This window comes from Mastacembelus armatus, chromosome 23 (genome assembly GCF_900324485.2).
Source record: "Mastacembelus armatus chromosome 23, fMasArm1.2, whole genome shotgun sequence".
Lineage (NCBI taxonomy): Eukaryota > Metazoa > Chordata > Actinopteri > Synbranchiformes > Mastacembelidae > Mastacembelus > Mastacembelus armatus.
In genome coordinates this window covers 13,829,116-13,846,502 of record NC_046655.1, presented here as the reverse complement: position 1 = coordinate 13,846,502, position 17,387 = coordinate 13,829,116, and the positions used below count along the sequence as shown (strand labels likewise).

Below are 17,387 nucleotides of genomic sequence, written 5' to 3'. Positions count from 1 at the left end.
ATAAACTATAGCCTGATATTTTACAGTGTTAGTTGATACAGCAGCACCTAATACCCAGTGACACCACACACATTTGAGAGGCTTATTTCAGATGAGACATGTTGACATGCCACAGTGGGAAAGCTGTGTATTTACCAGGGTTTAGTTCTGGCTCACGGTCACACTGCCACAACTAACACTTTGTTAGTGTTATTAGCAACACCTGTGCTTTTCCTGCCAGACACATGGCACCTTTTTTCTTTTCTTTTCTAGTCAATATCAACACTTCCTGTCACCAAAGATAATTTACTCAACATATGTGGTATCATTTACCTTTAGTGTGTCTCCAGCAACACAATGTACAGTCAGTCACCCCCCACACTGCTGTTTTACCTGAAATTAAATTTAAAGCACAGAACTCGCATGAGAATTAACAGGTTTTTTAAGTTTGCCTCACCATCAAACTAAACTACTGATAGTTGTCAGCACATTAAATGATATGTTTTATATCAAAACTCTTAATAATTAATTCGGCATGCAAAACGTCCCAAACAAATGCAGGATAAACTCGAGGATTCAATTTGAAGCTCCCATCAACAGGTAATTTCTTTTACGAGTCCAGCTTTAACCAAAGAACAAACCAACTTACCAAACACTTAACAAAACACTTACCGCGGCTCTGAAGACGCTTTTCAGACGAAAGGCTCCGTTAAATTCACAGTGAAAAACATTTCAAATCACAAAACGCGCCTTATTAAAACAAACATGGCAACCGGAAATGACCTTATCACCCCGGTGCGCACTTATTTTAATTCCCCCATTTTGGGCAACACTTGAAAAATCTTAGCACATAGAAGATTATAGGAAATGCATGAAAATCTAACACAGTAAGAATAATTTATTTCCACTTCCAGCTACAGTATTTTTTGGTTTGAAACTAGTGGTGCACACAAAATTTGGTTCTGATACTAAATAACATCACTAATAATGTCAATACCAATATTGAAGCAGGTAATGTAACGTCATATATGAGAGAAGTATATACTACCATTAATAAGGTGAAATATATTATTCATATATTTTAATTATTACAAAATCATGTGTATGTTTAAACCTAATATACTTTTCAATCTTAAACAACATAGTATGTTCAACGCGATGAATTTTGTGTGTGTGTGTGTGTGTGTGTGTGTGTGTGTGTGTGTGTGTGTGTGTGTACATCCTCTTGACACCAGTAGCATCAGTATTCCAAACAAAGTCTCATATTAGTGGTACTAATACTTTCCAGATCAATATACAAAATATTTGTTGAAGACAGAAACATGTTTGTCAAAAGCCTGAACAAGGAATGGACAAAATGTACTGACTTTAATTTGTATTTCCATCATTCCCATCTCTTCACTTCATCAGTGCTAGAAACTGGATGTATTTGAAGCCCAGTGAAAAGCAGCAGCTTTGCGCTGAGAAGCTTCTGTTATGGTTTGGTTTTTTATCATGGGAATCAACATTCCTTAAGGTCTGTGCTGTGCAGGTTTATTGTATGTGAATGCAGCTACTCATGTGTTCTGACTTTGTATTTTTTCAGCCATACAAAGCACCACACTGCACGTACTCCGTATGACAAACGATGTTTCAGAATGATTTATATTTAGATTTGCCACATTTCTCAGATTAACATTTCAGTTCACACTTGTTTCATTACATTCCTCAAGTTCAGGAGTCACCACACAGACACAGAGTACTTACAGAATGATTTCATGATTAGACAGAACAAAAAAATGTTAAGTGTTTCAGGAAATCACAAGTTTTGACATCAGGCAGGTTTTCTGGGCACACACAAACACTATGTTCTTATGATTCTTAATGTTAATCATTTTTAAATACTTGGCATAGAGACAACTGGATGGCTATTGTGTAATGTCAAGCTTCTTCAATGTGGTTTTTAAGTCCAGAGGGAAGATTTATCCAGGCCAGAGTCTCTTCATGACTCAGTTCAGAGATGTCCGACACAAACGCTGTGTACTTTATAGACACTGTTAAACACTGTTCACATCTGATGTCTTTTCTTTTTTGTCATCATGTTTCCATTGTGGTCAAGAAGGACCTGCATAGGCCACTATAAAGGGCTTGAAACTGTAATAACCCCACAATCCAGTGCTCCAAACTCCTGTGTTACAGTATCAGTGCAGTCAAAACACTAAACAAATGAAGAAGATATTTTCTTCCACTTCAACTCATTCTTAAGTGTCAGTAATAGCTAGTGAATTTCAGGATGAAACAAACCTCACCCCTTACTGCTGCTAATGAAACAATTTCTCCACACAGCTGAAATGTACATTTCTAGAACATTCACTCTACGGCAAATAAGATGTGGGTTATTTTCTTGATACGCAGGAGGCAACACGGTGCAATTATAGTGTGACAACTGTGTGTTTTCAGCATCAGTGCAGGAGTGTTCAGGTCTTCATCGCCTCCCGGTGGTGCCAGCAGCACTACTCCGGTTGAGGTTGCGGCTGAGCTGGGGGAAGTGTACTGTGGGTGTTCTGGATGTGGGACCATACAGGCCAAGGTTTCTGGCTGCGACCGATTTCCTGGGCTGCTTTACACAAGGAAATGGGGAGAACATTTGTTGTTTAGGAGTGGAGGTGGCACACGCTGGGGTCGACGGGGAGGAGGACATATGTGACTTGGAAGATGATGAGACAGAGGACAATGAGGGTGTGGAGGGGGAGGACATATTGTAATAGGAGCAGGAAGACGGCAGAGAGACAACAGACAAACCATTGGCTGATGAAGAGGATGGGAGGCAGGATTTGGACTTTGGCGTTGGGGTGGAGGGCGGTGTAGGAGACGATGAGCAGGACGGAGCAAGAGAAGGCAGTGTAGGGACTGGGGAGGGGGACGGGCTCAGGGTGGAAGGTGAGGAAGAAGGGATGGGAGGGGTGTTAGCAGAGGGCTGGTGTGGAGGTAGAGCGATGGAGAGAACAGGTCTGTCAGAGTCAGAGTTTCTTTCTGAACCTGAGGAGTTGGACTCTTTGTGCCTGTTTTGAGGTGGCGGAGGGAGAAGGGGGATTTGGGCTAAAGGCTTTGACTCTGGGAGTGTGGGCTGTGTGTCTGGGTTTGCACTAAGGGGGGAGCTTAGGTTTGATTCATCCTCTAGATCCAGGGAATCCAGCTGCACCACCACATCTTCAATCTCTGCAGCTTCTTGTGTCTCATCTGCAGCCTGTGGAACCTCTTCATCTTCAGACCCTGTAACAGAGGGAGCAGGAGATGGAGAAACAGTCTCACTTTCCTCTTTTTGCTCCTCGTCATCCCTCTCATTTTCCTCAATCCTCCTCTCATCTTTACCCTCCAATCTTGCAAATCCACTTTCCTCCTCTTCCACCTCATCTTCCCCGTTCTCTGAATCTCCACCCAGCTGTGCTCGAGCCCTGGCTATATTCCTCCGATGAACTCGGACATGAGCACGCCAAGGTGAGCCCGCGCCTCCTCCAGGGTTCCCTGGAGATCCAGCAGCATTGGAGGGCAATGAGCCACAACGCTGCCTGGCCGGGGACCCCTGACTCTGGGAAACAGAAGCAGGACGAGGCCCTGGTAGCATGCACATGCTAGTGGGCGGAGTTCTGGAGCCCCGGGGACCCTCGCGTGGTTTCCGACCCAGAAGGAGATGGTTGATTACTGAGCTAGAAGGGTTGAGCTGGGAGGCCATGACACGGGTGGCCGGGCATTTGTCTGACAGGACAAACACAAAACACATTAAAACAGGTGATGCAACAGAAGGGTCAGGTAACATCAGCACAAACAGTGAGGACAAAAAAAAAAAAAAAAAAAAGATGTGAAATGTATGTTCTGATTTGTTTGACTATATAACTCTTAAATCATCAGCTTTCTGTTTGACCATGCAGATGCAGCAGCAGTGTCACCTTTAAAAATAGCCAGCTGTTCAGGGCAGCTGTTACAAACATCAGACACCAGGGGGCGCCCTGAAGGTTTTCTCTATTAAGCCTGAGCTGGACAGTCTCTGATTACTGACCTCTCCCTCTAAAAGATGTAATATTACACAGTATGTACAGTATTGTTGCTTAATGTCAGCAAAAACATGGTAATGTAAACATGACTATAAAAGCTGACTCCAGAGTGTGTGTTTATATGATTAGAGGGACAGGGTGTGTGTGTGTGTGTGTGTGTGTGTGTGTCTCACTGTAATACTATTACACAAGCATCAGAAATCATGTTAGCCTGAGGTAGAATTAGACTTTGGCATTGAAAGTAAAGTTATAGGAGAAAACCTCCAACATTCACCCAAAGAAATAAGACTCACCTGCAAAATCAAATGTGATTGGCAACATCTGTCACTACTGAAGATTAAACATCAGCTCGTGTCCTCAGAATTAAAGGTGCATTAAAGCAAGTGTATATGATATTAAACAATATATTATCATGAGTGTAATAAAATAATTATTCATGTGATGGACCTGTTTGATGTAGAGTAGTGACAGATGTCCCCATATAGTTAAAAACAAAAAGCTGCTTTATGGTCTTAGTCTTTATATCACCTGCAATGAAAACAAAACCATCACCATTTGTCCAGGCTGCAGCACTCCCAATACTCCCAATAGCAATCAAAAAACATGAAAGCAGCGTAGCACCAGCTTTAAAAATGCTCTCAAAACACCACCCAGAGGTGACAGCAAACCTCTACCAGCTGTAGGAGCCAGTGTGTCTAAAGATCTGTAGATTTTAAAGGTAGACTCCAAATCTGACACTGTGTACAACAGCAGGGGGTGGCTGACCCCCTGCTGTTGTACAAAGTGAGTCATACATATTATGAGAGCGTGATACTGTGTCACCTGATTTTGAAATGTAGTCAAATCATATACACGTGTAAAAAGAAGCAGCAGTTCCTTCAACAGATTCCAATTCTTTCCCCACACAAGTTTTTCAATTTAGCATGAAAATGTATTAATATCATATAAGTTTCTTCCCCTGCAACATAAAATACAGATGTGTCATTTCTTGCCCTACAGTGTTAGCGGTTTACTTCTAATTGTGTGTGATCACAAAGCATATGAAAACCAGATGTTACTAATTTATCCAAAAAAAACAATGCAAAAAATTGGAAATCTGCCTCAGGAACAGAGACGACAGACGTACCACAAACGTACCGGTTACAAAGATTTTTTCCTACGCTGCTATGATCATTTGGTTGCTTTTTTCCCCAATCACCAATGAATCATTCGAGACCCTCAAATCAGCCCAGAACACCCAGTTTGAGATGGTTTCAAACCAGTACCGTCTGCGTGATGGTCGCCACTGTCACTGTGTTTGCTGGGATGCTCCTGAAGAACTCCGGGACTTGTGGCCACTTTAGGTTCAGATCCTACAAGTCACACGATCATCATGACTAATTTCTTGCTGTGCATGTTTGTTGCCGTCTGTCTAGCTCACCTTTAGCCCTACTTACTGTTTCCTTCATGCAGAAGCACCAATGCTTTACCTGTTTCCTGGGATTTAACTACAGACCCAGACACAACATCAGCAAACTATATGAGTCAAACACCTCAAGGTTATGATCTGTACTTTTTGTCTGTTATTATCATTTAAACAATCCAAGTTTCTGCAGGACAATATTTCCAGATTCATTTGAACTGAAATGAATTATGACCTTTTAAATCTTCAGCCTAACCTGTGCGGATGTAGAGTTGCATAGCCTGTTGCTGCTGCCGCTTCTTGATGCGTGCGTATTGCTTCTTCAGGGCACAGATGTCCGTGCTCATTCTCTCCATCATCATGCTGTTTATGGCCGCTTGATGCTCCACCCTGGCACCTCCTCCCCCACCTCCACCTGCCCCTCCAGCTCCGATCGCTCCTGGGCTCAGCTCTGCGATGTTCCCCTGCTCTGCTCGCTGGTCTGGAGGTAGAAGAAAGAAAAGGCTGATCAGGTCTCATCATGTTGTTAATCCCAACATTAAATCTGATCCTACTTTCCCTGGGTACTACAGTGCCTATGACTGACTATGACTGTGATGTTTGCAGAGACTGAAGTCAATGAATCTGGTTAAAAATATAGAAGAAAAGACTCCTGCAGAATAAAAGAGACCAAAATCCAAACATGTGGCATTCAGTGTAAAAGGCCTGCAGCAGCATTGAAATGATTTACTTATACTCAAGTCTTAAAATTAAGTGATGTCTCCCTTTTGAACCAGGTCAACTCAGTTGTACTGAAATCTTCTTAGGAGGTTGACTGAAGCTCTCAAGTCATGTTAAATCTCTCGGCTCTGCTTTGGATCTTAGCCTGAGGGATTTAATTAAAAATACGAGTTGTTTGCCTTTTTCGTGTTTGTACGACTTGTTGAAGGAGGAGGAGGAAGAGATTTGTCTCTGGAGGAAACAAATCAGAGACAGTTTGTACTTTGAGTCAATTTGGGGCAGAACATTAAGATTTGGGGCAGTAGTTAGTCTGAAACCCCTTGGCTGCTGTCCCTGTATCCTCTCTCACCAGATACCATTTAAATCCTGCAGTGTTTTGTGTGTCTCTACAGACCTTTGAGATGTTTCTGGTATCTCTGCAGCTCGGGGGCCAGTAGGCCACCCAGGGGCCCCAGACAACCAAGTGCTGTCACCATAGCATCTTCATCATCTATGTCGGCATCATCATCACTCTCCCAGCTGCCCAGACCACCACTGGAGGATCATAACATCATCATCAGCACCATCTCACACATGCTCATGCTAACACACATCCTCAAGAAATATGGAGCCTTTTCCACAGCACTGAGGCAGAGGACAAACCTTCCATTGGACCTGACTGAGGTAGGGAACGGAGTGATGTTGTAGGTGTATTTCTCTCTTAGCTCTGCCAGCTGGGGGAAAGGAAACACTGCCATGGAGTAAATCTCCTGACACGTGGAGAGCAGTGGAGAAAAGACATTAACATATACTGATTTAAAAACTGTGTTTATGAAACAGTTAAAAAGGTATGAGGGATATTGTTTGTCTACTACCTGCATGAGTTCTGCAGGATCGATGAGATTGTGCTCCAGCATCTCCTGAGTAAGACAACCCATGGTGCTGTAAAACTCATCTGCTGTCTGACAGTACTCGATCCTCCTGAGACAGAGGGAGGCAGGAGGGGGCATGAAAGGAGAAACAAAGACATCAAGACCAAAAAAGCGAGGAGTGACGAGGACAGACGGAAATAAACATCATTTAAGCTGTGCTTCACTTACTCTCCCAGTCTCTCCCAGATGGCGAGGGCGACCCGAAACAGCATCTCTGACCCCTCAAAAAAAACAGAGTCCCAGATCTTCAGCACGGTGGGGGCTGGCAGGCAGGTGGCGAACATAGTCAAGAACCACTGCATAGTGAACACGTTGGTGAGTGGAGGCTCGTAACTGCCTGTTAGGAAACAGATGGGTCAACAGTGACACAGTGAATTACAGACAATGCTATTCTCTCTAACAACGTCAGGCAGCTGTGCAGTTATTTATCCCAGGTGGGATTTTATAAATACTGAGACACAAACACAGAGATTTGTACCTCCAGCCTCTCTGTTGGCAGCTTTCTGAAGGTGGTGGAGGTGCTGGGACAGTCTGGGCAGCTTTAGGCGCAGCAGGTCTCTGAACACCGCCATGTCCACTGACACAAAACATTACAGAGCAAATAGACAAATAATAACAATGATAAAATAAAATAAACAGTCATAACCTGTACGTATTCAAGCACACAGCGAGTTGTGCATGTGTCATTGTGTTTACCTGACAATGCTCGAAGGTTGTTTGCAAAATAACTTTCTGGCAACACTTTGTCAATCAGATAAATCATCACCTGAACATAAAAGAGCAGAAAAAGAAAAGCAACATTTACATCTCAGCATCTTCATGTGTCTGACAAACAGAAAACTTTCCCCTTTTCATCCAGCATCTGATCCATGTAGGGCCTATAATCATATCTGACCAATGTGCATTCTTCATCTTTCCATCTCCGCATAAATATGGCTCCAATAATATCATCACCTTAAGTGCATCACTCTCATTGCCCTCTGTAACCTCCAGAATGAGAGCAGCCAATACGTTGAATCCTTGGCAGTAGCCCACAGTTTTATTCCAGCGGGCGTACGCCAGCAGCACCCTCTTCAACACCACCCTGTCCTGCTCCCCCTCCTGGCCACAATAGGAGCTGCAGCCTGTCCTGTGTAGATCCTGGGCAGGAGGATGTACAGTCGATTATTTTATGATTATTTTATAAGACAGTGCATTAACCAGATAAGTGAACATTCATTTGATGCATCGAGGTCAGAGATAGAGATGGAAAGACAAACAGAGAGAAGGAGATGATTGGACTTTGCCCTGCTGTTGGAAACGATCATTACTGTGTTGAATCTGTGAGTCACTCAGAAATAGACAAGAGCTGCAGTGTCTCCATGATGCAGTCACTCAGCGCTTTGACGCACAGTCACCAGCAAACAACCTCTACCAGACTCTGCACAGTCACCTCAGATTTTAGACAACACACTGCACACGTTTAAAAAACCCATTTTATCAGCTGCATGTGCTTTAATGCAGGGGCAGGAACATCCTAAATGTGGGACTGACAAAGACATAGTGTAAAACCGCATGTCTCTGAATAAAGCTCATTAGATTCAACACTGTTGTGCCTGAATATTTTATCATTTGGCACATTTTTACAACCTAATTACTGTTCCAGATGTTATTACCTGCATCAGACTGACTAATCTGTCAGCACACACATCTGTCTCATGCCAAATCACAAAATACAATCTGGTACCTTGACAATCTGGATCCCAAGGGAGTCATCGTCTGGGTTGCTACGCTCATTGAATGCAAAACGAAGAGTCTTCTCCCAGTCGATGGAGATACTGTGGAGGTACTGGTCAGCTAGTGTTAGCCAAACCTGCCCAGACGACAACAACAGATACGCAGTGAACTTTTACAAAAACACTTATCAGTTCTGAGAGATGAGGCCAGCTCGAGGAGACATGGCTCCAGTATCAGGACAGATCACAAGTCCAGATTTTGATTTACTGTCATGTGAACAAACACTTCTCAAATATTCTGAGGTTTGTTTCTCCTCCAGCACGTCTGTGACTCATTTTGTTTTGCAACTTCACACAAGAGATGAGATTTCATTGTTCACCTCCACTGACAAGACGAGAGTAATCGCTTCCATTTCCTTGCTGGCTCATCCCCAGAGATAAAGTTAAGATGTGATGAATGGAGCATTGTAGACAAAGTGCTTCTGCATACTTTCCCTTTAGACTGTGATGTCTCTCTCAAGACTGTAAAACTCTGCTTGCAATGCATTACAGGCTGACAATGTTCATAAGAAGAAAACATATTTTTATAAAAGCACAGGGTCATTACTTGCTTTTATAAATGTGCTCTGGGTTAAAACACACAGGCAGAGAAGAGAAATGCATATGGTCTAATTTCGCTTTATAATGTAAGTGTTGTGGTTCATACTTCACACAGGTATTTACTCCACATGCAGAAACCACACGGCTGCAATAGAGCTACTTAATTTAGCATTTTATACTAAGCAGCTATTTATATTTTCACAACAAATCAGAACACTGCCAACAAAACCATATGTTGTACTTCGCTAATGTTACGTACCCTCTTCCTCCACTCCTTTGGGATCCCTGTAGGAAGCCTAGCCACTGCTTTAAGGGCATCGTACCACTGGAGGGAGGACAACACACCGTTTTATTTACAGTTTCAATTAAGCAGCACATTCCCACTGAGGGGGGACACAATATTAATACAGTTACTGTAGTTAAGAGAGAATGACAGCCCCAGTGCTAAAGCTGGCATCTTCACTAAATGACTAAACTGACTGGTCTCTGCTGGAACATGATGAATTGAAACCACAGCTCACCTGCTGGAAGCCATTCTTTCCCAGCAACGGTTCAATGGTAAACTTCAGCCTTGTGTCAACTCCTGCAGACAAACAGAGGCTGGGTTAGAGTAATCCAGGACCACATCTGGGTGAGCATCATTCTGCTAGTCCCAAAAGCTCCAAACAAGATCATCTTTACTAGTCTTATTCAGAATATGATGCAACTGTGAAATTATTAGTTTCAGTCACATGATTCTCATAAAATACAAAATCTTAAAATTATATATGGTCAAAGTTAAACATATATTTGTTGGTCTGCACAATAAATAGTTCAAACTGACTTTAGGTGAAAAACCCAAACACTGGAAGTCTTTTGCGTTATTTTAGATCTGTATATTAAGGTTCTGAGAGAAATGCACATGTCAAACTGTTTTATAATAAGATGATGTGCGTGGTTTGAAGCTGCGGTTTGCAGATGGTCGGGGTCTGGAGCTGCTATCCGTTTCCTCCTGGTGCTGAATCTGCCGGTCAATCTCGGCTTCACCGGAAATCACGCCCCATCTCTTCACTTTAATGGAGAATATTCAGAGCAGTAGGCTAAACCCCGCAAAGACCAAACGGAAATGAAAATTTGATCTGAAGTTAAGAGGGAAGGTCTTGGCGTGTTCCGGCTCTGGGCCAAACAGCTCGGACTGCGGCCATTCGTCTTCCTGCCTTCATCCTGAGGACTGCTCTCTCACACGGAGCTGCATCGCGCAGGAAGTACGAAATGTATACAAACTGTATGTCCCCCCACCACCAACACCACCATCACCATCACCACCAACACCAACACCAACAAAATAAAAGACGAAATAGGTGGTGAACCTGCTTGCTCCGCCTGTGCCGTTTCGCCCTGCGCCATTGTGGATGAACGCGGCTTTATGTTGCGCTTCGCTCTCGGAGCTTCGTGAGAGGATTAACACGGAAAACCCTCCTACTTCCCTGTCACAGATTAGTCCAACACCGCTGACACAAAACGTCTATACCTCTAAAGGTCCTCAGCGGGGTCCAGAGACCGGGGGATAGTTTCAGATTCATCGAAATGAAACCAGGTAGAGACTGTATGGGGACCCCAAGAGTCTCTATATGATCCATCCAAGGTGTTTGTAAAGGCACATCACAACACAAAACAAACACATATATTCTCAGAAAACTGTGGTTTGGACCTTTTCCCCCACAAAACCCACAGATCATACAGTTTGAAATCATTTATCATGAAGAACCTTCAGTTTAAAGAACCCTGAAGTGGCTCCCATCACAAACAGAGGGAGAAGTAAAATATTAAAACAGCAATAAGGTGGAACAACATTCATTTCAGCAGCAGATCATGAAACTTCTCAGATATCTGCATGTTTTTGCAGTGTTGGCTGAGAAGAAGTGAAATAATGAGCAGCACCTCCTCAGATCGGTGAAACCAAACCTGCATGTTCTCATGATCGGATTTGTTCTCCCTCAGATCAGATTATTTTTCCAGTCAGGTTTAACTCTCGCTCTGTTGAACAGGAGCTCAGGTGACACCTCATTTAACAGCCGCCGCTACCAAAACCATCGATCTCCCCATTACTGTTACACACATGGTTAGATATTATATTAGCCACAGTTTTGATAATGTAACAGTGAAGCTGCAGCATTTAAGAATGAGATATACGACACATGGGCCTGTTTGAGGTGAAAAGAGTAAGAACTACAGCTGGACTGTCTCCCATATTGCCTGGCATTGTTACCATGCATGGTACTACAGTGTCTCTGTGCGTGTCGGGTCACCTGGCTCTAAGGTGCAGAGCAGCCGGGGCGCACTCCTGGATATCCCGTTCCGTTTCTTCAGGACGTTGCTGATGATGTTACCGACCCCTCCCGATCCCTGCTGCCGCTGCTTCACGCCCACCCTCGGCCTCCTGCCGGCGGCGGGGAGCCGGTCCTGCCTCATCGGGAATCAAACCGTTCGTCCGGTTCAGTCACCTCATCGTTTTGTTCCGCTTTTCAAACTGGAGACGGACGATCCACCTCGGGGGCCAGAGGCGCAGCGGTTCCCCAAGCACGTTTAAAAATTAATCGATTAAAATGACTAAGGTTGTTTCCCGTCTGTTCTGGAAACGACGGCGCTTCTGCTCATCATTCAGCGGCACAATCCGTCCACGGTGCCACGACCGCGCGACTCGGACATCTACGAAAAATATGATCTAAAAACGTCAAAAAGTGGCCGATGTGCTGGGGAGGAAATGACGGTCTGTGCTGCTTTCGGTCTGTGCTGCTGCTGATGCTGCACACCTCCTCATCCTCCCCTGGCTCAGCGTCACCGGGAGGAGGTGCAAGGATGGAGGGATGCCGTGGGATGGAGGAGGAGACAGGGAGGATGAGGTAATGGTGGAGGGGGAAGCATCCTTTCTAAATAACTGGCCAGTGAACTTGTACATACAGATACTTCGATAAGTACATACAGCTTTGTCTTTTTATTGATAAATGACTGATTTGATGTTTAATCAAGTATCAGACAATTATTCAAATGATTCTTATTTGTCCCTTCAACTGTGCACACAGTCCAGTGGAGCAGCAATGATGGTGAACTTCATACCTGATTATTTAAAGCAGGGGGAAGTTGGATATTTAATAAAAAGCTAAATGATTTGAGGCTTTTATCTGCAACTGTGGTTTGTCAGAGATCACATGTTGAGGAGCTGCATTCATTCTAATGATAGAAACAAAAAGGTTTATTGACATCTGTGTGTGGGTGACTCACAGCACAGTCATATAACACACTAAAGTGATACAGGTAAGGTAACAACACCTCTGCACATCCTGTCTCACACCTGTGAGCTGCAGTATTCACCAGGCACACGCCTACCACCTGCTGCAGTGCTAAAAATGACACCGCACCGTCACACACGCTCACCCAAAACATCTTGACACAAAGCAAAGAGTTCACAGTGTCAATCGACGCTACATGACACGGTCGTACTGAAACGCTAAACATTTTCTGAGAGCACATCCAGTGTTACTGACATTAGGAATCAATAAATGCAGTCAACCTTACCTTGATGATAATGTTCTATAACCAGCACCTGTTCTAATAATAGACTGGGTAGAATGGGTAAGAGTGATGAATCATGATGAATGAGCTTGTCTCTAGTTTGTTTTCTATCATTAATCCTGTAGCATCAACAGATGCAGGTCACTAAAAAACAGCTCCAATAAAAAACTAAATTATACATCACTGAAATACAACTTACTATGTTTTGTGTGATTTGTAAAAATTCCAATACACAATAGATTTTTCCTTAATGACACTGAATCAAATGTTTGTAGCCGAGTTAAATTTCCTAATCTTTTACTCAAATGTTAAAAACCTGTGGACAGTTTTAACATGGATGTTTAGCCTCCGTGGGTTTCAGCAGCAGCCTTGTTGGCTCCTTGTTGGCTGAGTAACTGGCAACGTGTGTGAAAAACTGTCAGCATGAACTGAAGCATCGGCCCAACCTGGCAACCCATAGATGCCTCACAAGAAACACAGCAGCACTGAAACACCTGTTTTATACTGTACCTCCATGTGAGTCATCGTGCTGCATGTTGACAGAAAAGTTTAAAAAACAGTTAAAGTAAAATAACCATCTTCACCTAAATTGACTTTGGTGAATCATTTCCTTTTTGTTTATATGTGGAAATAGTTCAAAAGCAGAAAAACGCACTTTCATCACGAGAATAAAAGATTACAGCGCTTAGCTCCAGAGTCCTAAGTTAATCATTAGCATAGCCAGGATTTTCAATTTCATAGATGAGGTTTAATCCATGCGCTCTATAAGTCATGTTATTAAAACATCTCTTACGTAAGAAAACATTCAATGAAATTGTTTCAGGGCAGTTCTGCTACAGAACAGCAGAGAAACGGGAATATGAAAATGAACAAATTATTTCAACAGACTCTAAGCTTTAGGGATAAGTCCTGGTCTATTATGTAAATCTGAGACAGTCATTTTCATACTCCATGTGATATGACTACTATAGGACAAGGTGCTATATAATGTACACCTATAAAAAACGGACATATCCACATGTAAACCAGTGAGTGTGCAACAGTAGATCCTGCTTAAAGCCTACACACAGCTGCAATACCTTTCCTGTTCAATTCAGTATCAAAGCAAAGGACAAACTGTAAATCCTTACGTCGTTTTTGTGAGACAGCCTGAAGGCACGCCGTGATAATGTCATAGTTCTTCTGCAGTTTGTGGCAAAGTCGATCTCGTCTCTTCAGCTGGCGAATCAGTTTGGCCGACTGCAGGGCTGTACGAAATTTTACCTCCTGGATGATTGAGTGCAGCTCTTCAGGGGCTGAAAACGCAAACATCAAAGTTTAATCAGAGTCTCCTCTGCAGTGATGTGAGTGAGTTTTCACTGAACTTATTCTGTTTTTCTGTCACACTAAAGGAAAACTAAACTCACATAAGGAATGCTGAAAACAAAAAGATTCTCATAATACACAAGTCACATCGGCCTTTACCCAGCAGCACATAAATAAAACAAATCAAAACTATTTTCCTCCTGTGAAAAAATGTCAATGAATAAATGCAACTAATGTTCAAAACATTTTACTATATGGTAAAAGTGAAATTAACTTTGGAAACCTTCCATTATTTACTGCTTCTCCTTTCCACAGGGGGAGAACATGCAAACTCCACACAGAGGGTCAAAGGGGATTCAAACCTGGAACCTGTTTACTGTGAGGCAACAGTGCTAACCACCACCCCACCGTGCTGTTGTAAATTCATTCATTATTTGCTTGAAGTTTCAGTGAAACAACAGACTGCCCTATATTTTTGTGTTTCAGTCACACGTGTCCATCCAGCGCTTTCTAAAAGATTATATCTTCTGAATAAAGCTGCTGCATGTAGTTTGGGCTAACACATGATGTCTGCACCGATACACCAGAATATCACAGTCACAGCTTCAGGCAAAGAGGAAATGAAAACCAGAACGTCGGCCCAGTATATCTGAGACACAAACAGATCGGTGACGTGGAGTTTATTGCAGTTCTAAAATAAAATGGCTCAGCGCTGTGAATTACTGCACTGATGATGTGAGCTCTTTTTTATTCTGAAAACAACCGGACCAATAAAACACAAAAGCATTAGAGCAGACACTAACAATAATGTTTACAACAGCAATTACAACAGTAAAATAGTAACTTACCAGTTCAACACACACACTGCCACAAAGGAGCCAATCAAAAATCAATATTAAGCTTCTGTTTGATCCATTGTTGTTAGAAATAACAATTTAGGTCATATGTTAGTAAGACTTCCTGTTTGTTAATACTGTTTTATATTAAATATCTCACAATTTAAAGACTAAATAAATTAAAAAATGTTCAATTAACCAATAATAAAATTGGCATTAGCCTCTGCTTCACAATACCAATAACTATAAAGCCCTTCTTCCACAGGGAGGTCAAAGGTCAGAGTCACCTGTAAACAATCCCTGGAGATAGAAGAATAGGACATTTGATTAAAATTAACACTGAACTGATTTTATTCTTGTTTAAAAGCAGAATGCTTTAAACATCCCTCCCTTTCTTTGCCTCCAGCTCAATGTTTGACATGCACACTTTATAAACAAAGGTGCTATTTCTTGCCTTAATTAGCTCATTTAACACCGATTCTGTCCAATCAACACATTGTAACATTTACCAAATGGGGTCTAAACGCCACCACGGGTCATTAATCCCCCGACACTTCAGAGAAGAAACACTTTCTGGTTGTTCTTTAAGGCTTTATCAGACTCTTTCCTCTTCCTGAGTGGCAGCCCTCTGCATTGTTTGACTTGACCGAGCCTCATGTGTGTGGAAGTCAAACAGTGAACTCACAGGCCTGATTCCACTTTAACAGAGGAAACACTTTAACACACCAACATGCCTGACGAGACTCCAAGGTAACACTGCAGCGCACTAACACACACACACACACACACACACACACACACACACACACACACACACACACACACACAGTGATGAGCAGTAAATGAGCTGTCAACACACTGATCATGGCCTGTGTCTACATACTGTCAGTCACATCTTTACACTGGCTCCCACTTCAATTCATGATTGATTTTAAGCTTTTACTTATTGTTTTGAAGGCTCTCCAGCCTGCACTGTAGAGCTTTTAACCCCCTTCACGTTGTTTTGCTCTTCTGGTTGTTCCAGAAAGGCAGCTGGGCTCATTGTCTCCTTTTAAGTCCTTGTTAAAATCCTATTTTTACAGACCTGTCCTTTTCTGATTCAGTCTGAAATTATTTATATTGTTTTATATCTATGTTTATTTTATCTTGCTATTATTTTAGAATTCGTACTTTGCAAAAAAAAAAAAGTGTTATTATATTATTGTTTTATATTATAGTTTCTTCCTGTTACGATAAACCCTTGTGGACAAACTCCTTGGACTAGATTCTTTGGGTTTTTGTTTAGTTTTTCTCATGTTATCACTTTGTTGAGACACATTTGTGATATAACCTGCTGCGCCTATGACAAAAGGGAGCTGTCTGAACTACCTTGCCCACACGCCCCTCACCTTTCTGGGCCAGGTAGTTCACCTGGTGCCTCCTGGTGTGTTTCTCCTGGAGCTCCTGCAAGAAGCTGGACCCGGTGTTGCTGCGGCCCAGGAAGGCATCGGATCCGGACGCCTCGGTGGAGCTGTCCCAGCTGTCCACATTCCTCCTGCTGGATCCACTGTAGGTCTCATAAAGCTCCACCAGCAGGCAGTCCACGATGGAGGTCCTCGGAGCTTTAACTCCATCTCCCCAGGATTCAGAGTCACTGTCACCGGGCGTGTTGGTCCTTAGGGTGGCAGTAAGGGTGCCGGGCGTAGCTCCGTGCACGCTGGAGACCTGCCGCTGTCCCGGAGGTGATGATGTGTCATTTGTTGACTTGACGGGGCTCCTAAACTGCTGGAAGCCGGAGAAATCATCCTGGATCCAGGCGGCGGAGTTGACACAAACGCCGCTCTCGTCTTCGGAGCACACGCCGCCGTCGCATATGTCAACATCCAAAAGTTGATTCCTGTTTAATTTTAGCTCCGATGTCATTTTTTTTAACGTCAGAAAATTCCCCAAATTAACTCTCTGCCCCTGTAATCGCTTTTCTAGGTGCAAGTTGCCATTTTTCTAGAAAACGTAACTGAGGCTGGAAAGTTTCTCTGAGCGTCTGGAAGAGGATAGAGTTCCTGGACCATTCCATTCCTCTCCTCACAAAGGTAGACCCGAGTGCCCGCTATTTGTTTCCTTCCTGAATGTGCGGGGATCGGTTTCCTGTCCCCCCCCCCCCCCTCTCCAGGACCGAACAATGGACCAGTCCACTCCGATAAAACTTCTCAACGGCTGCCAAACTTTCTTCAGGTCGCGCGACAGGTGCAGCAGGTGGCTCGAGCTGGTGGATTGACCAATCAGAGAGCAGCACAAACTACATTGACCAATCCGCTTCCACCTGCCAGAACAACGCTACGTAGCAAAGAAACCACGTA

The 17,387-nt window shown here is 43.2% G+C and overlaps 1 protein-coding gene across 3 annotated transcripts; it reads right to left on the bottom strand.

The window, feature by feature from the left end:
* Positions 1-1,547: 1,547 nt before the first annotated feature.
* Positions 1,548-17,101, bottom strand: tbc1d30 (TBC1 domain family, member 30). Of its 3 annotated transcripts, XM_026326339.1 has the most exons (16): positions 16,440-17,101; positions 14,041-14,205; positions 9,880-9,941; positions 9,618-9,683; positions 8,770-8,895; positions 7,998-8,183; positions 7,740-7,809; positions 7,522-7,620; positions 7,212-7,380; positions 6,987-7,092; positions 6,775-6,881; positions 6,527-6,666; positions 5,669-5,893; positions 5,276-5,362; positions 3,331-3,714; positions 1,548-3,231 (listed from the first exon to the last, which is right to left on the bottom strand). In XM_026326339.1, exons 1-16 carry the CDS (start codon positions 16,951-16,953, stop codon positions 2,444-2,446), a joined length of 3,294 nt encoding a protein of 1,097 aa, XP_026182124.1. In that variant the 5' UTR covers positions 16,954-17,101; the 3' UTR covers positions 1,548-2,443. The 3 variants fall into 3 exon arrangements, with proteins under 3 accessions (XP_026182124.1, XP_026182122.1, XP_026182123.1); XM_026326337.1 differs by having other exon boundaries at positions 1,548-3,714; XM_026326338.1 differs by lacking the exon at positions 5,276-5,362 and having other exon boundaries at positions 1,548-3,714.
* Between the last annotated feature and the right edge of the window lie 286 nt (positions 17,102-17,387).

Bases quoted from the DNA above. Each gene is read 5' to 3' on its own strand.
- tbc1d30 (XM_026326337.1), bottom strand. From the start codon at position 16,953: ATGACATCGGAGCTAAAATTAAACAGGAATCAACTTTTGGATGTTGAC. The intron at 7,810-7,997 runs GTGATGATATTA...TTTTATGTTCAG, and splicing joins ATGAGAGTGATGCACTTAAG to GTGATGATTTATCTGATTGA. The intron at 5,363-5,668 runs GTTAGGCTGAAG...TGTGACTTGTAG, and splicing joins GCAACTCTACATCCGCACAG to GATCTGAACCTAAAGTGGCC.